Source organism: Castor canadensis, chromosome 11 (assembly GCF_047511655.1).
Source record: "Castor canadensis chromosome 11, mCasCan1.hap1v2, whole genome shotgun sequence".
In the NCBI taxonomy this organism is placed as follows: Eukaryota; Metazoa; Chordata; class Mammalia; order Rodentia; family Castoridae; genus Castor; species Castor canadensis.
Window position 1 is genome coordinate 49,382,781 of NC_133396.1, and position 24,011 is coordinate 49,406,791.

A 24,011-nucleotide genomic window follows, 5' to 3' on the forward strand; every position below is an offset into this window, starting at 1 on the left:
TAACCGTACAAGGGCCCAGAATCCGGCTGAGAGTGGAGCAGGTTCAGCTGGACCGAGTCCCGCCCTCTTTTGAACCAGGGCGCTCCGAGGCCGGGCTGGGCTCCTGGTAGACCGGGTCAAAGACCGGGCTCTGCCGCCTCCTGGCGGCCGCAAGAGAGGCAACGCGGGCCGCGCCCCTGGACTCGGGTTTGCGGTCCTGCGCGCTGGACAACAGGGCGCGCCCTCGTGCAAAGATATATGTGCGCGCACACATAGGCTCGTGCGCGCACACATAGGCTCCTACACGCCCGGCCGTGGGATTCGTCTCCTTCCTCAATCTGTTCCTTATCCGTTCAATAAAGATTGATTGAGCCCCTGCTTAGAGGTACTCTGGATGCAGTGGGTAGGGTAGTAGGTCGTATCAGCCCAGATAAAGCAGTCATTGGCCCAACAGGCCTACATTTTGTCAGGACAGTCCGGAAGGCCTCCTCTATAACATGTCAAGGGGGACCTGAAATGGTGAGGAGCCGACCAGAGGAAGATGGGGGCAGGCAACTCCAGGATTCTAGGCAGAGGGCATAGAGATGCAAAGACCCTGGGTTGAGAACATTTCTTCATGATGGAAGGATTGAGGGAAGGAGGCAAAAGGTCTTTGAAACTCTTTTGCTGTCTAGGGAAGGATTAGTAGGCAGTGGTCTATCCTCAACCGGAGCTGGAGAGTGGTAGATGGAGGGTAAGGGTAGACCTCATACCGTAACATGTGGTGCACTGCCCCCATTTGCATCTGGGCTTGCCCAGTCACACTCCATCCTCCTGTGACTGGCAGGGGGAGAGCACCTGACCCTCTTCCCAGTCAATGACCATCCCCAGGACTTCAAGTGCAGTGTGGGCAATAGTTTGCTGAACTGGGAGGGGGACATCAGGTCCCGCCTCCATGAGGATAATGTGTGCACATAAGTGCCTGGATCTCACAGCACCTGAAGCCAGACACATTCCTGCTTACGTGAGCTTAGGTCTGATTGAGGATGGTATCTGCCCAGGCACACACAAGGATTATAAAGCCAAACTGGACCCTGGCAAGAGTCTTCAGTGAGTTTCCCCCTTCCCCCCCCACCCCCCCAACACCTCTCTGCAGGGCACCACTGTGTGTCCCTGAGCCTGTTTCCCCATTGTACAAGCTGTGTGACTATGGCAAGTTACTTCGTCTCTCTGGGTGTGTTTTCTCATCTGGAAACTGGGACAGCACAGTGCGATCATCAAGGTGCCCATGTCCCACCCTGGGCACAGAGGTGTACACATCCCTCGTGCAGCTGGCCATCCTCGGGCTTCAGTGATGGTGGTCCCACCAGGGACTAAGCCTGTGTGCTCACTGCTCTATCCCATGTCCAGCAGGGTACCTGGTGCCTGGATGGTCACAGAATGAAGCACTTCATCACAGCCCCCTTAAAGTCTCCTATCTTCATGTGAACAGGAACCTAGTAAGTGCAGGGCCCTGGTGAGCTGGGGCCCCAACTCCCTAGTCACGCTGCCTGGCACGGCCCCAGGGATAAGTAGAATGGGCTCGTCACAGTCACACGGTCTCATACAACTTTTGTACTACTTTTTTTTTTTTTAATTAAAACAGCAATCAGTTACCTGCCCAGTGCCCCAGGGAAAGGCCTGGGATGAGCAGGCCTTTCTTCACAAAAATATATTTTCTTTTTTTAAAAAACACCACCAAAGCAAACCCACATCCCCTGTGAGCTATCCCAGCCGCCCTGAGCAGAGACCTTGGGCCCATCCCCTTAGACCCCAGACTGAGCAAAGGGGCAGGTCTCAGCCTGCTGGTGCCCTAGGGGAGAAGTGATCAGCTCCAAACCATGCAAGGAAAAATGGCCAAACCCAGAAAGCAAAAGAAGTAGTCAAGAGGATAAATTAAAAAAAAAAAATAGATGAATGGATACCACTAGTGGTGGCAGGGCGGTGGCGGGGAGGGAGGGAGGGCAGTGATGTGTGCCCCTCACAGCCCACTGGCCAGTGCTGGGTGAAGGCCCAGGGTGGCTCAAGGCCTCTCTCTTGAGAAAGTCTTGGGGATTCACATGGCTCATCCCACTACTGTGTCCTCCGAACAGAGGCCAGGAGAGAAGTGTGGCCACCCTGGGCCAAAGTGTGCAAAGTCCATTCAGTTGAGATTTAAAAAATATACAACTTGGGTGACACCCAGGCTGGCCCAAGGTGAGGTGGCAACTTGTCCACACAGGCACTGGCTGCCTTCTCTGTGAGGGGCAGTAGTGTCCGCAAGGGGCATGTGGGGCCCCCAAGTCCAGAGCCTCAGTGGAGACTTTAGGTCCTTGGAACAACAAGAGCAGAGGCACTGAAGGCGCCCACATGGGGCCAGCTGGGAGCTCCAGAAGGTCTTTGGCACTTGGAACAAATGGCTGGTTGCAGAGCCAGACAGAAGCAGCCCCCTTGATTCCTCCTGGAACACCCAGGGCCAGGATGGCAGTAGCTTATGGCTATGGGCAAGTGCTGCCCTAGCAGAGGGGGCTTGGGTGCTGGAGGGCCAGTGGGGTCTCAGGTCAGCCCCCTACGAGTCCTCTCCCAGGATCTCCTTCACGAAGGCAGCAATGTCTGTCTTCTTGGTTTTGTGCAAGGTGAAGAAAGGGTGCTCCTGGTGGGAGACACAGGCAGTCACCAGGGGACAAGTGATGAGAGGGAAATGCCACTCCTCCCCAACCTGCTGCCCCACCCCTGCATGTTCCTCCACTCTTCCTTCTACAACCTTTCAAAGAGTATTCATGACTCCTGAGGTCACCCTCCCCTTCCATACACATGCTAGGCCTCTGCCCTGTCCATGCTGGACCCTCTGCTTAGAATGCCCCCTCCACCCTTCCTTCCATCAGCAGAAAACCTGTATTCAACCTTCCAGGCTCAGGACTTTCTCCCAGAAAGCCACACTTTGCACTTCCTTCAAGCCTTCCCTGATAGCACCTTGGTCCCCCTACACTTTTGTCACAGCACTGCCTGTGCACCCCTCCACAGGACCTGGGGTGCAGGAAGGAAGGGACAGCCAGGTCTGCATGTGTGAATGATTTTAGTTCAAGGCCAGGCAGAGGAGCTGCCCTTCAGCACCCTGGGATGGATCTCCCCACAGAGCTCCATCCAGCTACTGCCCACCTCAAAGAGCAGGGCCCCATCCCATGCACACTCACCATTAGCTCTAGGTAACTCATGCGCTCCGCAGGGTTCTTCCTCAGGCTAGGAGAGAAAGGGCAGCTGAGGCTGGCTTGTACAACCAGGCTGGAGACCAGCTCCTGGTGCCCAGCAAGAAAGGAGCAGGACCATGGGGACTAGAGGAACCTCCCAGGGTGGAGTGGGTCTGTGGATACAAACTAGTGGCTCAGAAGCTTATTTGCTGAATGAGGAAGGACACAGCCTGGAGACTCACCACTGGGCAGTGAAGTCCACAAACTCAGGAGAGAATCGGTCAGCTGGGAGCTGGGGAGATGGCTCCTCCACCACCTGTTTCAGCTGCTGGAACGGGGTTCCCCAGGACTCATAAGGGAACCTCAGAATGGCCATCTCAATCTGCAGCAAGGACAGTGGGCTCAACAGGCCAGCCACCCAATGAACCTACACTTTGCACCCAGAAGCAAGGGGTGGGAAGGACCCACCCATCCTTCCCAAGACATAGAGCTAGGCCAGGGGCTGCCCTCACTGAAATGGAAGCAGACCAGAGACAAAAGCCAGGGTGCCAACACAGAGCTCCTCCACCCAGCTGCAGACCTAGCTTATAACAACTAAGCCCGACCTGAGACTATGTGGCCACCATCAATTTTATAACTAATCTGAATTCAGATTTTCTCTAACAAGTCCGGTTTCAGCTAACCCAATGGATCTGAGGAGCTGGTGACCATGGGCACCTTCCTGTGAGGCAGCCGTCAGCAAGCCACCTCAATTAGCCAGGTCCTTGGTCCCTACTCATCAGAAGTCACCCCCTCCCTAATAATGGACAACATACACATCTTCCCCAACACTGACTTAAAATGCCTGTAGCCATTTATTTGGGCCACTGTTCCTACAAAGGGACAAATGAGAACAATGTGGCTCTCCTATACATCTCTCTCCCTGCATCAGATTGGCTCACTTCGTTCTGCATAGCTTCAGCCTATCAGGAATGCCGGTCTGCAGTCCTCTGTAGAATCCCACCCCCACCCACCCACCCAGCTACCTCCTCCTCCAGGGAGCCTTCACCTCTCAGCCCCATCACTCATGCTCAGATCTAAAGAAGCAGATACAGTCTCACCCTCCTGCTGGGCTTGGACCCCTCCTGATGGTGACATCAAACTGACCAGTCTCTGTGCCCACTTGGGACTGCTGGCTCCTTCCATTCCCTGCCTGCAGTGGACGGGAAGTCACTGGGAAGAGACTGGCCAGCCTACAACAAACTGGGTTCTACTACTGACAACTGGGATAAAAACACTAATCAGGTCAGCCCAGGCCCCTACCTAGAATAGCAGAGAATTCCGCATTCCTTACAAGGCCTCAGTGACAGGCCGTAATTACTGTAAGGAATAGAAGAGAACTCAGCACAAACAAAAGCCTTGTATCACCAACACACAGGCTCCAAACAGAGCACTAATTACTGAGCAGACACAAAGGCCTTCCTGGTGGGCTTCGGGCCTTTCCAGCCAAGATGGAAATCTGCCCACGGTGGAGCGCAACAGGTGGTACCCTGAGTACGCAGCCACAGGGCGGAACCATGCAGACTCAGGTTCCTCCTAGAATTTTCTGCCATGCAGAAGTGAGCTGCATGACAAAACCCAGCAGCCACTGATTCTAATCAGAGAAAGGGAGGCATCAAAAGCCTGGGCCACTAATCCCTTGTCTGATCACTTTTCAAAAGAGCTCAAATATTTAAATATAAAAACTGCCTCTGGGAATCTGTCATTGTAAATATTTAGAAGCAGCCTAAGTGTCCAGTGCCAGGGGCTAACCCCCACAAGCAGCTGAGTCAGGACAACCGTAGTCAGATCCCTGGGATGCCCCATCAGTGACACCACCTAGGGCAGCAATTGGTCAAAGTTTGTAATGAGCAAAAAGCCTTCCTGTGTGTGACCTGAGTCTGTACTGAGTAGACCCCTTCCCTTGTGACCCACGTCTGCAAAGTGTAACCCCTGTCCCACCCACGTGACCTACGAGTGCATGGGAAATGACGTCGTGATTCTCCTACACATCTCTCCCCAACTACTGTGCAGGAATATGAGGCCACAAGGCTTGCATCAGATGGGCCCTATGCTGTGTCCTCCCTGCCCCTGATCACCTGACAGTTGTGAAAAGAAGGCTGGAACTTTCAGCCCCACATGACCCCTCCCTGGAGGGCGTGGCCAGGGACTGCACTCTACAGAACTCTCCCACAGGCTCCTCCTCCACACCTGGCCCTGGGGCCCTTCTTCCATCAGGCGGTTTCTGAGCCACATCCCTCATGAGAAGCCAATAAACACAATACAGTACTTTCCTGAGTTTTGCGTGCCATTCTGGCAAATAATCAAACTGAGGAGGGCCCATGAGAACTCCCTATTTACAACCAGTCACCATTATGACAGCCCTGAGGCTTGCACTGGCATGAAGGGTATGTCTTGAGGGTTCCCTCACCTGTAGATCTGTGCTGACTGTAGGTGGACAATATCTAAATGGATTGCAGGACCCCCAGCTGAGGGTCTAGAGGCTCTCAGAGGCAGGCCAACACCCCACACCACAGATATGACTGATTCTAACTACTCCCCACCAGCGAGCCAAAGGGCTGGGGTAGGCACAGAGTTTCCCTGGCCCAGGTTTTGACAGGCAAGGGAAGCTGCTGACCCCAAGACATAACCCAGCACTCCAGGGACTGAGGATCACTCCAGCTGGCTGAGTCCTCTAACTAGTACAGGCTGACAGCCACTGTGACCCAATGTGTACCCCAACACACACCTTGTGTCCCATACATTCCCCTAGAACTGTTGGGTCAGTCTATTCACTCCCCTGCCCCTCCAATTCATCCTTCACACAGGTGCCAGTGCACTTTCTGAAGAGAAAGATTGAATTCAGAACACAAATAAACCTTGACCTGAATTCACCTCTCCCTAGTGAGGCAGTTCTAGGAGCAAGAGGCCCACCCTACACCTGGACCTTGGCTGCACCCCAATCCAGTTCAGCCCTGAAGGGCTGGGCACTTACTCCCACCCCTGGAAGCCTCTGCAGGCTAAGGATATAGAGCCTTACCCACCCTATCCTACTGAGCCCAGGGCAACACACCAGGACCCCACAACCAACACACTTGCTGCAGTGAAAAATACTTGTGAAGACTTTTACCATCTTGCTTTGGAAATTATTTATATAACAAGAGCTAAACTTGGGACTGGCTGGGATTTTCTGACATGCACCAAGAGCTCTGGGGACAAGGCGAGTGGCTGACATCACAGAATGATGGGTAAAACCAAACCATAAGGGAAGGAGCCCCATCTCTCCTAGACAGGGAATGTTTGGTAGCACATTTTCTTCTTAGATACCGAAACCAATAGTTTTTCTAGGACCTGGACTATTTGGAGGCCCCCAAGAGCTCATGGCCCCAGTCACAGCCCCACCCCGGCCCCACCTGACCAGCAAGGGCTGCACCCAGCCCTGGGCGGTACCATGGTGATGCCGAGACTCCAGACATCAGACTTGACATTGTAGCCTTTCTGGTTCAGCTCAGGGTTGATTCTCTCAGGCTGCAAGAGAAATGGTGAGGCATAAACACCCAGGCCAGGCTGGGGTCGGCGGGGGGGGGGGGGGGGGGCACCCAAGACTCCCTCAGTTAGGTCATGCCTCTCCCCCCGCCCCAGAATGGAGTGCTCACTGTGTCCCATCCTGGCCCCCACCAATGAGACAGGGGCCAGTGAAGGTCAGAGCCAATCCCCACCTCCTAACTAGCCTCCCTGAGGAAGGCCTAAGGAACCCCACCTTCCTGACAATGGTGGCCATAGGAGATGTGAACCAAGTGCTTGTCCAAACACAACACTTGGGGTATGGATAACAAAGTGAAGGGGGCCCTTCTGCAACAGAAAATGCAGTCCAGAAGCCCTGCCCACTGCACCAAGGCAGCATCCTGTCCTGTCCTCTCCCACCCTGAGTGGTGCTACTCACAGCCATATAGGGCTTGCAGCCAGCATCCATTGTCTTTGCCACGGAGTCCACCAGGTAGCCACTGATGCCGAAGTCACACATCTTCACATGGCCCTCCTTGTTGATGAGGACATTGGACGGCTTCACATCTATGGGGTGGAACACGCCTTTCTCAGCCCAGTCTGCACAGTGCTACCTGGAGGCAGGACCCACTGGTCACTGCCTCCTCCCTCAGCCCCTCCTTCCACATCTCCACAAGCCAACCACAGGTTCCTTGGGGACCCAAGGATCAGACAAAGAAAACCCAGACTGTGAGAGGTGCCATGCCAGACCCCAATCACACAGCTGGGGGGTGAGCCAGGATGTTTCCTGGTCTGGCTCTACTGCAAAAGGGGTGACAGGATTCTGGAGGCACCACTCAGGGAGCCAGCTGTGTCCACCACCTATACTCTGGACACACAATCCACTGAGCCCAATGCAACAAGTAGGCAGCAAGGTAGTTAAGGTGGGGGACAGGTGATTACCACTCACAGTGGGTGATCAGCATGGCAGGGAACCTCCACGAAAATGTGCACACCACATGCCCACATCCCACATGTCTCCATGGGGATGCACGAAGGGACAGAGATGCACAGAAGAAGACCACCATTAAATTCCATGCCAAACTGCCAACCACAGTGACCTTGGGGCAGGGTGGACTGGGCTAGTAAGAGTCTAATGCTTAATAAGCACAACCCATAGGCAGGGGGAAGAGCCAGACTGGTGGCCACCGTGGCAACAGGACAGGAGGAAAGGGATTCCAGAAATGCTCAGGGAGGTTACATGGTGGGAACTAGTATGGGAACTATGGAGTAGCATACCACAGCCTTGTGTTTCACAGTATGTAAACAAGAACCAAGGCGCACAACTAAAATTCAGGTACACAGGAGGCAGAGAGCAGGAAGACAGTGGTTTAAGGACAAAGGTTCAAGGACAGCCCAGGCAAAAAGTTAGCAAGATGCCATCTCAACAAACAAGCCAGGCATGGTGATGCATACCTGTGATCCCAGCTATGAGGGAAGTGTAGGTAGGAGGATTAGACTCTGAGACCAGCCCTGGGCAAAAACACTAGACCCTACCTGAAAAATAACTGAAGTAAAATATGCTGGGGACGTAGCTCAAGTGGTAGAGCACCTGCCTAGCAAGTAGGAGACCCTGAATTCAAACCTCAGTACCACCCAAAAAAAAAAAAGAGAGAGAGCACTCAGTTGCACCTAGGACAAAGGGAATGATCCAGACCTTGCTCCAAGCACAGCAGACTCCAGGACACAAGGATAGCAAGCAGCCTGGGTCCCTCCAAGCACCACTAAACCCTCCCTAAGCATCAACCAGCAACCTCAATGGTCAGTTGTGGGGGTGGGGTATGGATGGTCACTGACCTCTGTGGATCACAGACAGCTTGCTGTGTAGGTGTTCCAGGGCTCGAACAATCTGGGGTTGAGGAAACAGGAGAGGCAAGACCGCTGTTACTCCAGGCGGCATTGATGATGGCAGTGCAGTGAAACCCCACCCCCTCCACATACCTCAGCCCTGGTCACCCAGCTCCTGCCCACGCCCTGCATCTGCCCCAACATCCTGGTCATCTTAATGAAGACCAGGCATTGTGCCCTTCACCCCCCAAGTTTGATATGACCTGCCCAAGACCACTGCAGATTCTAGGCTGTAACTCCCAAGGGCTGTCACCATGACCTACCAGGCCCCAAGGCTCCTCTCCCCACCCTCAGCAGTGAGGCATGAGATGTTTTAAATGTTTCCAGATGCAGTCAGGATTGAGAACAGGTATCTTTATCCCATTTCTCTTTTTCCTTTGGTTGCAAGGATGCTCAAATTCAGAACTACTACACTCCTCTAGGAAGATTTAGACTAAAAAATCAAATGTTTCCCCAGCTCAGCTTATATCTCTATAAGCTGCTTCAAAACATTTTTAGTATGAGGCAGTTGTAAGTCCTAAGTTCTTTTTTTTTTTTGTGGTAGTACTTGGGTCACTCCACCAGTTCTGTTTTATATTGGGTCTTTTCAAGATAGGGTCTCACGAACTATTTGCCAGGGCTGGCTTCAAATCTTGATCCTCCTGATCTCTGACTCCTGAGTAGCTAGGACTACAGATGTGAGCCACTGGCGTCCAGCTCCTAAGTTCATTTTTATAAAAATGATCTGTGAGGTCCTGACACAATCCCCAATATTACCAAAAAAAAAAGGAACTTGAAAGTTGCACTCAAAGGCCAGGAGGGACCTGCCAAACCTGTGGGACTCCAGGAGCCCCACGTCCTATGGTCTTCTTGTAAGAAAGCACCATTCAGTCCAGAATGGAGGAGCTGAGCCTTTGGGGGCAATTGGTCTGCCAAGACAAGGCAAGCTCTATGCCTATCAAATAGGACTGAGCCTCTGGCTATAGAACCTAGAACCCCAGTCCACCAGGCCTGGGTCACTTACAGACACAGCAATCTCCCCCAGAATATCCTCTGGAATCGTCATGTTTTTATCCAGCACCTTCCGGTAGAACTTGTCCAGAGACGTGTCCATGAGCTCCATGCAGATCCACACATCTCCCTGCAAGGGATACCCAGTGCTCAACCAGGCCCACCAATGCTGTTTGTGCCTGAATGGCCCACAAGCCTGCATCATCCTGTGACTGCTCCACATGGCCTGGCCTCTGAACTCCAGCCCCAGCCTCCACTCGGAAGGGACTGTGCCCTCAGATGTTCCCAGAGCTCCCAGCCCCTCCCATTCTCCTCCCATTCAGCCTCCCTACCTCTTCTACTTCTTGTTGCCTGCCAGCTACACCTGCACTGCCAGGTCCCCTTGTCCCTCCCCAGGCTCTACTGCCCTGGAAGCCTCCATCTGAGCCTAATTCTCTGGTGTCTCCAGGGAAGAGCAAGCTGGATGGCATCTCTCCACCTGGGAGGGATTGGGAAACACAGGTCCCATAGCAACAACCACCCCTCCTCCTCAGCACACCTGTGCACCCTCAGGATGGCAGCCAAGAAGGAAGCACCTGGTGAGGCCTCCCTACCTACAGGGTATTCAGCCTACCAGAGGAGATGTGTGAGACAGAGGCCCTAAGCCACCACTGGGACTCTCAAGGGGACTTTGTGTAGAAAGCCAGGGCCAAGGAGACATCAAAGGACCACTTAGCAGCTCCATGAAGATGCAAGTCCCCATTGCAAACCCTCACATCCAGTTAGGCTCCTGATCTCCCTCCTGCCGCACACTGCCCTCCACCTGGCCTGACCAGCTTGGCAGGAGGCAGCCTTCCAGCAGCCCAGGTCCTGCTCCTGGCCTTACCCTCACCTAGACCTGACTGAGAATCTCACTTTTCTCACACCTTCACAGTGACCCTGCTCAGGGCCCTCCTCACCCACCTGGGTACTCCAAAAGGCAGACAGTCATACAGACAAAGTACAGCATTCACTGAGTGCCAGGCCCTGGACCACACCACTGACCTCTATGACAACTTCAGAAGGCAGGCTGAGATACTCCCTTGTTTTACAGACCACGACACTGAGGCACAGGGCTGGGCGAAACAACAGGGAAGGGCCATCTGTGCTCTCCTAGGCAGGCAGGGAGAGGGGCTGTGCATGGCTCCCCTATGTCCCCAAAGGTCCCAGCATCTGACATGCAGAAGGCGGATGGGCTGGGGCAGGGGCGCACTGCCTCCCAGCAGGCCGTACCTCTCTGAAGAGGGCCCCATAGAAGGTGACAGTGTAGAAGCAGTCAACCGTGCGCATGTTGATGTCCAGGTCCATGAGCAGCCTCTTCTGCTCCTGCGAGTTCACAGTGGCCCGGATGCGCTGCAGGAAGATTGCAGGTCAGGGGTGGCAGGCAGCACCCATTCCATGACCCACAGCCTGGCCTGCTCTGGACCACTCCATCCCATCACAGGTCACAGTGAGGGCAGGGCCACAGAGCAGGCAACTGACCTGCAGGCTCAGCCCCACATTCTCCAAGCAGCCCTCTCAGCTGCCTTGAGGCCCAGGCACTCCCTTGCAGGGCAGAGCATGGGCAGAGTGGGCCCTGCTTACCTTCACAGCCATGATAGTGCCACTCTGGGCATGTCGCACCTTCTCCACCACCCCATAGGCTCCACGGCCCAGCTCTGATATGGTCACCAAGTCATCGGCCTCCACCTCAAAGTTCTTGGGGGACAGAAAAGAGAGGGGATTGGTGGCTGACAAGTCAGGAGCTGACCCTTATCCCTCACCCTGCAGAAAGAGCAGAGGATAACTTGGTCAGATCTGGCCTGGAACCCTGTACAGGCCACTCCCAGCTGTGTGACCTGGGGGAAGTAACTTAGCCTCTCTGAGCCAGTCACAGACAAAGAACAAGGCTCTTCCCTAGAGCCCAGCTCCGCCAGCCACCCAAAGCCACCTCCCAATGGCCTGTGGGGCCAGTTCAGTCTTTGTCAGATGAGACAATACAACCCTCTGGGTCTGGCCAGCACCTACTCTGTCTCCGATGGTGATGAAGGTCCGGGAGTCCAGGTTCCGGGGGGGTCTGTGGAGAAAGCAAACCCATAAGACTCAGAGAGAACCATGGTCTCTCCAGGAAAAGGAAGGCGCAGACAGCCTGGCATGGGGATGAAGTGTGTCCTGGTCTTGAGAGGCAGCTCCCGGGTCACCTAATTTCATCAAATTAATGACTATCTAAGTACCAGACATGGGGAGAAGCCCCCAGGACAGAGACTGGGAGGAGGTATACGGCAGCTGGGCGATGCTCGTGAGTTCCCATGGGACCCGCCTGGCTCAATGCTGCCCAGGCCAGGACAAGGAGCAAAGGCAGACACTCCCCACCCCCAGCTCACTTGCTCTCCCAACCCCCTTCAAGAGACCTCTTCAGGCTGAGCAGGGTGGGAAACTGAAACAGACTCACGTGGGGTTGGGCACAGGTGGCTTGGACACACAGGCTATTCGTAAATCCTTTTTCCTCTTGGATTTTCCTAAAATGGGGAGAAGGCGAGGTTTCTGGTTAGTCCTTCAGTCCAGCAATGTCCCCTGGGCTAGGCAAAGCTGGGGACAAAGATGACTCAAGCCCCCCACCCTCAAGGGGCCCTGAGTTTCAGACACAGATGCATGAGGGTCAGTGTGATCAGTGTCACAAGGGGCCCCAGAGCCTTAGGGTGACCACAGAATGTGCCCGCCTGGACTGGGAGGTAGTGGATAGGCTCGGACCTGCTCCCACACTGGCCAGGCCTAAGTCCCCATACCACCTAGAAGCTGTACTACAGCCATGACTGTCACCCCAAAGCTGTTACCTGGCTATGTGCCTGCAGGCCACACATGCTCCAGTGCTCAGCTGGGTAGGGCAGGCTTTATAGTTGGAGACAGGAATGGAGACAAGACCTGGGCAGCCCACCCAGACCACACAGATGTAGGAGAAGGGCCAGTCTGAGCGGCTGGGGTTTGCCGGGCACAGGCCTGTGGGAAGGCCTGCAAAAGCCCATATCCTAGGTCTCAGGTATGCCCTGAGTTGTGTCTCTCAGAGCTCTTATGTTGAAGTCTTGACCCCCCAGTACCTCAGAATGTGACCTTATTTGGAGATAAGGTTTTTACAGAGGTAATTAAATTAAAATGAGGTCACTAGTGTTGGCCCTAAGCCACTATGACAAGACTGGTGTTCTTTGTTTTTTGTTTGTTTTGTTTTGTTTTGTTTGTTTTTTTGGATTTTTTTTTCAGTGCTAGGGACAAACCCATAGCGTCACGTGTGCCAAGCAAGCACTCTACCACAGAGCTATACTCTCACCCTGACTGTGTCCTTATAAAAGAGAAATTTTGAACACAGACACAGAGAGAGGGGTGAAGAGACACAGGGTAGGTGGCCACCTACAAGCCAACAAGAGGTCTGGAAGGTTGGATCCTGTCCACCAGCCCCAAGTGGAAAGTCGCCAGTCTGGTGTACTGTTACGGCAGTGCTCACAACTCATGTGGCATCCATCCCCACCTGAACTAACCTTGATAGGGGGCATCTAAGGCTAACTGAGCTCTATTCAGATCCCAGCTCCTCTGAACATCCCCTCTGAGCCTGTTTATCGATGAGTTACTCTGGAAAACAGATGCCCACATTGGGTAGCTAAAGGCTTGGAGCAGGTACAGGGGCCTCAACAAACACAGGGTTCAGACTCACTGGGCATTGTGCTCGGCCCAGCCCAAGAGTCTCTGCCACCCAGGCTCAGCTCCAAAAGCCAGCACGAGAGCCCCCGCCCCTTCCAGCACAGCTTCTCTGCACAATGGGGTGCAAAATGTGGGAGAAAACTATAGGGGAAAACACGAGAGAGTAAACATAAAAACCTGCAGCTCAAGACAAGCAGGGACTTTCCACCTCCTAAGACCCTGCCTACTCCACAGGCCCAAGAGAAGTGACCATGGCCACAGTGGGGAGCAAGGCTGCCGGCTCCCTGGCCCATGTGCTTTCTAAGGACATATAAGGATATGAAGTGCCTCGCTTCGCACCTGTGAAGCAAGGACATTGGACAAGGTGAACTCCAAGCTATCCCAATGGGCGGGGCTAGGACCCAGCCCAGGCTGCCCTCCAGGGCTGGCTCTCCAGATCTAGATCCATTCACTCCAGATACTGACCCTGGTGCCTGCCCATTACTGCAAACTTCTCACTGGGAGGCCCTCCCCACTCCCAAGCCAGCACCTCTCTCAGTCCTGCCCCCCAGAAGCAGGGGAGTGGCCAGTTCACACTCAGGCTAGCTGAAGGGGTGTGCCAGTTGCCTGGCACAGGGTTGGCACCAAAAAAGTATCAGCCTGTACAAAGAACAGGGTCGCTGGTCTGCTCAGGACATGGCAGAGAAGCACTTCTGGGTTAGGGCCACCTCTGAAGAAGGGATAGCTGTCACCTTACAGGTGGGAAAACAAGGATCAGGAGAGGAAGGGGGCTTGCCAGATCACCCAGGCACCCTGATAAGGAGGGAAATGACTTGCCCAGGGCACCATGCACATAGTGGGTGGCAGCACTGAGAGTCAGCATGGCTCCACAATGCTACTCAAGAAGAGAAACACATCAGCTATATGCCTGCCCCTTGCAGGAGCTTCTTCTTGCTTCCCTGCCACCTGCTCTACTTACCTGGGCACCCCACCTACTTCCACATCAGCTGCTGCCAGCTCACTCTGGCCATTGGTTCCCTGGGCAGGAACTGCCTGTGCCCTGCCCCACCTGCTCAGGAGATCCTAGTTCCTGAAACCATCTCTGAACCAAGTTTGGATCCACCTTCAATCTTGCACAGTGCAGCCTTGGACCCTCACATGGGAGCCTGGCAGTGGGGCCCAGACACTAGAGCCAGGAAAAGTGACTCCTGAGGGTGCTGACTTGGAGACCCCACTTGGCCCGGTTGGGCTCACTGCAACCTCCAGCAGGGGGCGCCCCCTGGAGGGCAGGCATAGGCCTTCATGCTCTTGCTCACAGGAAACAGCACTTGGCCTGGGTCTCCTAGAGCTCCCTGGACCTGGAAGGTTCTATACAGCAAGAAGAAAGCAGAGAAAAGCCAAGGCATGCAGGAACATCCACTCCCAGAGCTTCTTTTACCCATTGGGGCCCTGGGCTGCGGGTGCACCGTGGCCTCCTTTCTGCTCCTCAGGCTCTGTACCCGCTGGACAGAGCAGTGCAAATACCACCAGCCCTGCACAGGGGTCTAGGCGCTTGGCACAGGGCATGGCACCCAGTAGGTGGCCCCGTTACTCACCCATAAATAGTCACCCTGGTTACTACTGGGCTCTCCAAAAAGATGAAAAATCCATCCTAAATAATGAGAATTACAGGCAGCTTCTATTCTTGACTTGAGGCTTTTGGGGCTTTTTGTTTGGTTTTTTTGGTTGTTGTTGGGGTTTGTGTGTGCGTGTGTGTGTGTGTGTGTGTGTGTGTGTGTGTGTGTGTGTGTGTGTGTGTATTACTGAGGTTTGAACTCAGAGCCTCACACTTGCTAGGCAGGTGCTCCACCACTTGAACAATGCCCCCAGACTGACCTTTTTGAAGTCAGAACATAAAGTATTCTGAGATAAAAAGGACAACTCTGTCTAGAGCCCCCAGAGCTCTGGCCCTGGTCCCCAGCAGAGATGGCCTCTTATGGTGGCTCACAGCTATACCCTGCCCTGCACCGCCTCTGCTCTCAGCCCCCTCCCCACCCTCCCTCCTCTGGCTCCAGCCTGCCACCCACCTCACATCAGGGATTTGAAGATGGTATACATGTCCCTCCCTTGCCAGGTCTCAATTTCCCCATATGTCAAGGGCATGTCCACACCCGCTGCTGGGCAGGGTGGTAAGGTCTGCCCTCCTCCCAGGCTGGGCACCACATGGCATGGCTCTGCCACCTGCCCTGCAGGGACACGAGCCTGTGTCAGGAGTGACCTGGGCTCTATGGGGCAGCCACAACAGCTGTCAGAGGGAGTAGGCGAGGCTGCCATGGAGACAGCCCAGAAACAGGCCTTAGGCCACCAGCCGTTGCCACTGGCCCATCACATCAGAACTGGGCCCAGATGGCCAGGCAGCCTGGGGCTACCCAGGTGTGGCCCGAAGTGGCGACCGTCACTACAACAAACAGACTCTCGGGCCACCATGGGCAAACCACAACAGGTCTGCCTGCCTCAGCTCGCCAGGGTCCCTGGTGCAAACAAGCACAGTGCCAGGCATCTGTGTGGCCTCAGGCCACTCCAGCCTCATAAGCAGCCCCCTTCCCCCAGCAGGAGTAAGGAAGCAGGCTAAGAGGGGTTCAGCAATTGACCTTAGGTTACACTGTTGGTAAAGAGGTGCCTGCAGATCTGGATGAAAACTCTTGCCAATTTCCTCCCACTGTCCCCTTCTTTTCCACCTCAGGGCCTTTGCACATGCCATCCCCGCTACCCAGAATGCCCTTCCCTGCAACCCCATCCATGCTGGCACATGATCCAGTCAGTTGCCTATTCAGAAAGCACCTCTGACCACCCCACCTAGGCCCCCTCATTATTGGCTCTCCCTGAGTCCTACTGGCCTCTCTCCAGTCACTTCCCACAAGTGACCATTCTGCAGTTACTATCTTAGAGAGGTCATATGGAGCCAAGCAGCCTTGGTTCACCTGCAACTATGCCACTGCCTAGCTATGTGCCCTCAGACAATGAACTGAACTTCTCTGGGTGCCAGGGCCTCTTCATGAAATGGGCATAACAGAGAGCAGAGGAACCTCCCAGAGTTATCAGCTCCCATGCCTTAGCATGCCCAGTTTGAGGAAAATTAGATGGGATTGTCTAGAAGCCCACAGATTAGCCAGAAAGAGGCCCTCTAGGGTCATCTGGGGCCACCATCCACCTGATGCCACCCATCTCAGCAGCTCAATGAGGGTCTGTTGTGTAAGTGGATCAGAGAGGAGAGGCCACTTGATATAGGCATAAACACTTGTGGGCATGAAGGGAGGACTATCTGGCTCCAATATCCAACCATCCACAGTAACACTATGAGAGTGGGCCATGTGCAGAGAGAGCCCTGTACCACATCCCATTCGGTCCCATCCGAGGTTTCCAATGACAGAAGCAACCCCTGTGCCTAGTACACTGTCCTCACTTGGACCTTCCATGCTTCTCACAATTCCATAGGGAAAGGCCCAAGTATAGCACCAATGCCACACTCAGATGTCAATGACAAGCTATCGCATTCCCCCCACGCAGATGGCCACCTCCATCCTCTGTGCACCTTAGAAACCCACAACTACACAGGGGGAAACCGACGCCTGAGTAGAGGGGCGGGCATTAGTGTTCAGAGCCATGCTAAACACCTGACTTTCTCCTGCAGCCCAGGTACCCTCACAGAGGTCCCCCAAGAGCTTTCAGGGTCCTCACTGTTGAGCCTTTGTAGGGAACAAGGAGAGGCCTGGTAATGTCCCTGTGCTCCAAGGTCCAGGAGGCTGTGTTACTGCAGCCATGGAGAAGCCAGGGGAAGAAAGAATTGGGGACAGGTTCTCTTATTTACTGGGCACCTACTGCATGCCACGTGTGGAAGCTGCCCCCATGCAGGTTCATGGCCACCCCATGTCACCAGCATTATATGCCCCCCTCCCACTACAGATGAGTAACAGGAGCCAGTGCCATGGGGGAGCCACTTGAGGTCTCTGACCCACAGCCCTGTCCTCTCACTCCCCAGCTGCATGTGGCCACTTGGCCGGGCCCTGGACTCTAAGCTCTTGGCACCTCCTGGTCCCTCTACCTCACTGGAACTGCTCCTCTGCCAAGAACATAATGGGCCTTCTCATATGGCCCACCTTGCACCATCCACCTTCATAGTGCCACGGAGAACTGGAGCCCAGGGGCCCTGTCCCCGGAGATAATGCTCCAATACAGGCACCTGAGTTAGGGTCTGAGAACACTTTCAGCTGCCCAGCTGGGGAACAGGACTGGCATCCAGCAGGTAGAGGCCAGGCATGGGGTTCAACAACACACAGTGCACACAACTCACCACCCTCCACAAAGAAGTGATTCTCTAGCCCACTATGGCAGCAGTCTGAGGCTGAGAAAACCTACAAAACATCAACAACCAATACAGAGAACTCTGTAGCAGCAAAGTGAGATTTAAGCTGAGGCTGACATACCTATAGCACAACTGAGAGCAAGGAGTAGCTGGGCATAGGACCAGTTAGTGCCAGGACCCGAGAGTAGATGAAAAGGAGCGGAGAAACTGGGCAGGCCAGAAGCTGGTGGCTGCTATACTGGGCAGCCTCCACCCAGCATGGACCTGGTAGCTGGCCTCAGAGAAGTCATCATGAGCAACAATGGTCACCTCCTTCTCCCCCCAGCCAGACCTCACTGACCTAGGCCCTTCCTCCCTCATTTCCCTTGCCCCAGAAATTGTGCCTCCGGTAGCAAACCCCATACTATAAATCCCACTGACATTCAGGGGGCACCTGTCACATGCCAGGCCTGGACTATCCACTGAGTGCCAGCAATGCTGGTCAGCTCCCACCTACCTCCTAATTGGGCCCAAACCCTGTGCTGATATCCAAAGCCCTTTGAAGCCCTGCCTTTGGGAGCCTGGCCTGTCACTTCACACCTTTTGGCTCATGCACTCCTCAGGACAGACCACTGAAGCTTGTGACATAAGCACAATGATGCAGGTGAGCAAAGTCAGGGCTGCAGATACAGCTGCACAGTCTGGGCACTGCATAAGCTGAGGGCTAGATAGGGAGAATTCATTTAATGGAACAGCGGTAGCAGCAGCAAACGTTCACCCTAAGCCACTACTACACCTGGAACTTCCAGAAACTAACACACTGAATCCTCATGACAGCCCTGAAATTTAGGTCCTAGTACTATCCCAGTATGCAGATGAGGAACTGAGGCCATGAAGTTTGTGAGTAGAGGAGACGAGGCTGACTGACAGCACCAGCTGGCTCCAGTCTCTCCACATCACCACATCCAAGGGCTGCTCTGTGGACCACAGTACAGATTCTCTGTAGAACAGTGAGCTAAACACACCACCAAGAAAAAAAAAATAACCAAGAAAAGGAAGCAATGCTGAATGCAAAAGTCAGGGCAGTTGTTGGGAGAGAAGGAAGGGAGATGTACTCCCAGGCTTTGGGGCCGCTATAATGCTGGATTTCATTAGCTGGTAGTATGTACACAAAATTCATTTCACCTTTAGTTTTTTTTTTTAACACAGAGGCACACTCCATATACCCTTTTGCATCTGTGTAAGGGAATGGAAGGACCACCTGTCAGGATGGAACATGATGAGAGCAGGGTACAAGCCTGGCTATGGCCCATACACAGCAGGAGGGTCAGGCTGAGCCACATGGGGCAGGGGACCAGCTGAGAGGAGCTGCTGAACACAGTCTCCCCAGAGAAGCTAGGCAGCTCAGCCGTGATACCGCCTACAGTGCTGGGAGGGGGTCTGGGGATAGGAACATGGTGACCCTTTCTGTGTCAGATATAATGAGGCTTGATGTCTGTGAGTTCCAGAAGGACCCAGTAGGCTGCCACTGCCTCTCTGTCTGGCCCTATCTGGCCTCTGTGCCCTTGACACAAAGCAGGGAGGAAGTACATATAGGAGCCATTGGGCAAGAGGGCCTCACTGGAGAGAGCTACACCAAGGCCCAGCCAAGGGGAGCCTGAGAGTCCAGGATACACCCTGTTGTCCTCTCGCAGGCTGCACATGCCTGGCACTGATAAAGTTCCGCCATGGAGGGGATGGCCCAGGAGGCTGCACCCTATGACTACTCCCACACCTCCAGAACTTCCCCTCATTCACCCTTTTAATGCTGGGCACCAAAGCCGGGGGCAGAGACAGACCTGCACAAAGACCCAGCCCCCAGTTCTCTACTCCCCATTTACCCTCCCCAGGAGGTCAAGGGGACAACAGAGGCCCCCAGCTCCAGCTTGAGGACCAGAGGTGTAAAAGGTCCAACAGCCTGGTAAGTGCTGGCCTATACTAAAGACCCCTACAGTCAGAGAAGCCTTACATCACAGAGCCTAAGAGGGCACATAGGAAGCCCTGGTCCTGTGTATTCACCCCCAATGAATGGTAATCAGCACAACAGTCAATAATAACAGGTGCCATTTGCTTGACGAACACTATCTCTGATCTTCACCGCCACCTGCAAGGGAGTAGTGTTTCCTCCCACTTCCCCAAAGAGGAGACTGAGGGTCAGAGAGAGCTCATCACTTGCTCAGGTAAGGAACCAGGATTGGAACCCTGGCCCATTCCACCAGAGCCAAGGCTCCGCCCCTACTTCCTGCCTGGCTGAAGTGTTCCTCGAGAAGGCCCTTCTGCTGTGACATGCACCTGACACTTGGCCACTGTGCATCCACACAGGCAGGGTCTCCACTCCAATTCTGCAGGTGAGGAAACTGAGGCTTCTCCTCTGAAAGATGAGGCATGCCTGGGGACTGAAATCATGTATAGGGTGCAGAGAATGCAACAGATGCTACTTGTCCAATGTCACCAGGCAGTCAAGCTCCTGAGTCTGAGCTATTAACCTCTCCACATAGCTAGCTTCTGGAAGCTCAAGCAGAGACCACCAGGACCAACCTGGCTGACAATGAATCACCTGTGCTCCTGGACTCCCCAGACCCCAGATGCACCTCTGAGCCTGAGGAGGTCCCTGAGCCAAAGGCAGTAAACTGCCACTGCCACCTGCTCTCGCACGCAGTGAGCAAGAGGAAGCAGAGTCCTTTGCCTAATAGAGGAAGTTCCTGGGCGGGACAGGGGGGCCTGCCCAGGGGTCTCAGCCCACCCCAGGTCTAGGACAAGCCACCTGCAGTACCAGCTTAGGGCCAGGTTCTGCCTGCAGGGGCAGTGTTGCAGCCCCCTCTCATCTGTGCTCGCCACCTGGCATCGCCCCTTTAAACTGCAGGCAGCGCCTGGCATGCCAGCGGTGAGTCAGCACCAGCGCCTGCTGACTCACCCACCGGAAGCCTCTGCCCGGCCCTGTGGCTCTCTCCCCACATAGGCCAGCTGGGAACTTTGCTCTCTTCAGGACCTGAGCCACAGGCTGGCTGATAGAGAGTTTCCTGTGCGTCATACCAGGGCGGGTGGAAGTCCCCAAGGTGCCACCCTCCAGTCTTTCCGACAGTCGGGACAGGAGGGGGGGCCGCAACCACAGCAGGCAGGGCCAGGCCAGGACAGTGCTGCAGCCTCGCTGGCTGGGCAGCCAGAGCCACCAGCCATCATCCGAGCTGTGTGACAATTAACCATGAACGTCCCAACAGTGGCACTACTGGGCAGAGGCCATGCACAACACATGTGGTGCCCCTGAAGCACAAATGTGGTTTACAGAACCAGGACATACTGACCCAATCTGCTCCTGCACACTGGCCCCTGCACCAGCTGCCCTTGACCTCTGACCCCAGCCAGCATGTGGGCAAGGAGGGAGAGAAACCAGCAAAGCTGTGGGGCCCACAGACCTTATGCACTCAGACCACATACACTTGAGAAGAACTCCCCAGGCTGTGGCAGGAGGATGGACAAGCACCCACTGCCAAGCAGGAAGCTCAAAGGTAAAACTCAGGTAAGGTTAAGTGCCAGCCACTCCCTGATTCATTCACAGTCCTTGAGAAAGAAGGTGAGAGCTCTGAGCTGGGGGCACAGAGTGAGCCTGGATCTATGGAGTCAGTCCAGCAGCTTCCCTGGGAGACTTCAGTTCTGTATCTGTTGAATGGGTCAGATACAGGCAGCACACTGTGTGCCAACTATCAGGACTACACCTCAGACACATCAGACAGTACCTCTGCCACAGTCATCCTCCTGGTCCTGCATGGAGGGGACAGTCACTAGATGGAGAGTAATGGAGAAGGTGTGGTGCATCCCACAGCTCAGCCCAAGCACCCAGCACAGGAATGGGATAGAGTAGAGCACTGGGGACCACTGTGGAGATAGTCCTGGTGGAGCCCTACCTCTAGCCACCATAACTGGATGGCCTCCAGCAAGGCACTTTCCGCCTCTGAGCCAGTTTCCTCATCTGGAAGTGAGGCCATGGGGAATAAATGAGACAATGGATGGCACATGGAAAACAGCTTGAGAAGTGGCAGCTCCTAGAACTTTTGGTGAAGGAACTGTGTGCTCCCCTACTACCTCCTCCAGACCCCAAAGCAGCTACAGGGTCCCTGAGCCTTGGAGAGGGCCCTGACCTACACCAAATCCACCCAACATTATGCTACCTGGACCCACAAACTGGAATTCATACTGGCCCTCTCTGCAGAGTGGCCCAGAGAAGGCAGTGTCCAGCCTCAAGTCACACAACAGTGTCCTCACATAATGCTTTGCTAGCACACCCACAACCCCCTCCTGGTCACAACCTGCAACTGCAACTTTTATTTTGATGAGCCATCTCCTGCCTGGAAGAACTGAAATGCCTCCAAAAACAAACACTGCTTCCAACCCCTTCCCGAGAGAAGTGTCTGGTTTCCCGGTTCCCAAGCTCCATGCTATCTGCAGTGCGAGTCTTTCCCCAACCACCTCCCCCAGTGAGTGCCTCCTGAGTTACTCACAGTCAGTGGTTGGGCAATGGTCAGGGATCCGGCCTCCCACTTATGTAAGACGTAATTACCCTGCCCACCCGGCTCCAGCCCACAGTCACCGCAGCCGCCAGCAGCAGGGGCCAGGAAGGGCCCAACCCTCCCAGGACCCCATGCTCCAGAGATCTGGGTCCCTCGAGAGAAAGAGGAGCAGAAAGGGGTCCATGCCCCGCTAAGGGGCCCTCTGTGTGCCTGCTGTTCTCCTCCTCCTGCTCTCTCTGCTGCTGCAATCCAGAGGCAAGGCCTTGACTCCACATGGCTGAGGCCTTTCCAGTAAGAAAAATGGATGGAAAAAGTAACAAGAGGTGAAGCAACTGCCCTTCCTGGGCACATATTATGTGCCAGGTGCCATGTTGATCTTTTAAGCACATCACGCACGCACGCTTGCCTAAAACCCTTCTGCATTCACAATCTCATGCCATGCTCCTGATGTCCATTTTTAAGGTAAGGAAACTGAGGCCCAGAGACAACAAGGGGCTTGCAAGATGAGGCACTGGCAGGTTCAGAGAGCCAGAAGTAAGCCTATTCATTACTGCTAACATCCATTTTGGAGTTCTCTCACACAACCCAGCCTACTGAGATTCCCACATGCCAAAAACATCCATTCCTCTTTCTGAAAAAAAAAAAAAAAATTCCCCTTCACCCTCCAAGTCTTGTCTTCCCCCTTCACATGACAAATCCTGTTGCTGTTGCTGCTGCCATCGCCACTTCACAAAAATTTCCAGGAAGGCCAATGACTTGGAGAAGAGCAAGCCCCCTGCACAGATGGCGGCCCAGGTCCCCGGCAGCAGGGATAGGCCTGGGAGCAGGAAGCTAAGAGACACTAGCACAGGAGGGAGTCAGTTCCAAGTGCAGAGAGAAAATTACAACTCAAGTAAAAGAGGAGCCAGCAGAAAGGGGGCTGTGCTACAGAGGGGTGAGAGGCCAAGAGGCGTTCTGGGGAGATAGGGCTGCAGAATGGGGTGCCGACCAGCCAGGGGTGGGGCAATGTAGGACTTACAAGGATGGAGAGTGCTGGGGAAGGGGAGGGCAGTCAGTTGTGAACTGGGGTGTAAGTCAGGACCCCAGCATTACGGGACATAGTGAGGTCTCCAGTAACATGAGCACAGCTGAGGCCCTCATGGAAAGTAAGAATTAAATTCCAGCCTGAATATAGCCTTGGAGCTGAAAGGGTCACTGGTACAGCCCAAAGACCCAGGTGGGAATCAGAGTTAAGTCCCAACTGGGTCTAGCTTTGTTCCTGTCCAGGATGCAGCCCTGAGGCCTAAAAGAGGTCAGGGTGAGGTCTCTGGAGCGGGGTGAGCAGAACAAGGTCCTGACCTGGGTCCAGCCTGGGAGATCTCGGCCTGGGTGCAGTCCCAAGACCTAAAAACTGGACCCAGTCCCGAACAGGGAGGGTTTCTGAGCCGGAGCGCTGTTGGCCGAGCCCGGGACAGGATGGGTTGAGACCACAGAGAGATTGGGGTTCACAGCCCGAGCTTGGACTGGGAGCAGGGGACAGGCCGCGGCCGGCGGGCATGCCTACCTTTGGACTGGGGCATGCTGGCGGGCTGGCTCGAGGCAGGCGACTCCATGCTGCAGAACGGTCCCGGGAAGCAGCGGGAACTAATCTAGAGGGCTGCTGGCAGAACTCGGGCCGAGCGCGCTCATGGCTGCGGGCGGGCGGCCCGGACGCGGCGGAGAAACAGAGACAGCAACAGCGCTGGTGGCTGCGAGTTCACGTCCGCGACGGGCGGTGCCACAGCCAGAATGGGCTGAACCAAAGAACCGGGGCCGGACGGCGCCGACGCAGGCTCCGCCCCCCCCCCCCGCGCGCATCGATTGGCCTGCACGTCTCTGGGGCCCATCCCTTCCCTATCCGACGCCAGTCTGGCCCTGCCTGTAAAGCACAAGCCTCTC

The 24,011-nt window shown here is 54.7% G+C and overlaps 1 protein-coding gene across 1 annotated transcript; it reads right to left on the minus strand.

Moving 5' to 3' along the window:
- Window positions 1-1,568: 1,568 nt before the first annotated feature.
- Window positions 1,569-23,871, minus strand: Map2k3 (mitogen-activated protein kinase kinase 3). Its single transcript, XM_020172425.2, has 12 exons — window positions 23,638-23,871; window positions 12,013-12,079; window positions 11,589-11,637; window positions 11,166-11,279; window positions 10,815-10,934; window positions 9,577-9,693; window positions 8,523-8,574; window positions 7,126-7,253; window positions 6,633-6,710; window positions 3,407-3,546; window positions 3,171-3,216; window positions 1,569-2,629 (listed from the first exon to the last, which is right to left on the minus strand). The coding sequence occupies exons 1-12, from the start codon at window positions 23,684-23,686 to the stop codon at window positions 2,546-2,548; spliced, it is 1,044 nt and encodes a 347-aa protein (XP_020028014.1). The 5' UTR covers window positions 23,687-23,871; the 3' UTR covers window positions 1,569-2,545.
- Between the last annotated feature and the right edge of the window lie 140 nt (window positions 23,872-24,011).

Excerpts from the sequence above, each read along its gene's own strand:
- Map2k3 (XM_020172425.2), bottom strand. The coding sequence starts at position 23,686 with ATGGAGTCGCCTGCCTCGAGCCAGCCCGCCAGCATGCCCCAGTCCAAA. Across the intron at positions 11,280-11,588 it reads TCATCACCATCGGAGACAGA|AACTTTGAGGTGGAGGCCGA; the intron begins GTAGGTGCTGGC and ends CTGTCCCCCAAG. Across the intron at positions 6,711-7,125 it reads GCTGCAAGCCCTATATGGCT|CCTGAGAGAATCAACCCTGA; the intron begins GTGAGTAGCACC and ends TTTCTCTTGCAG.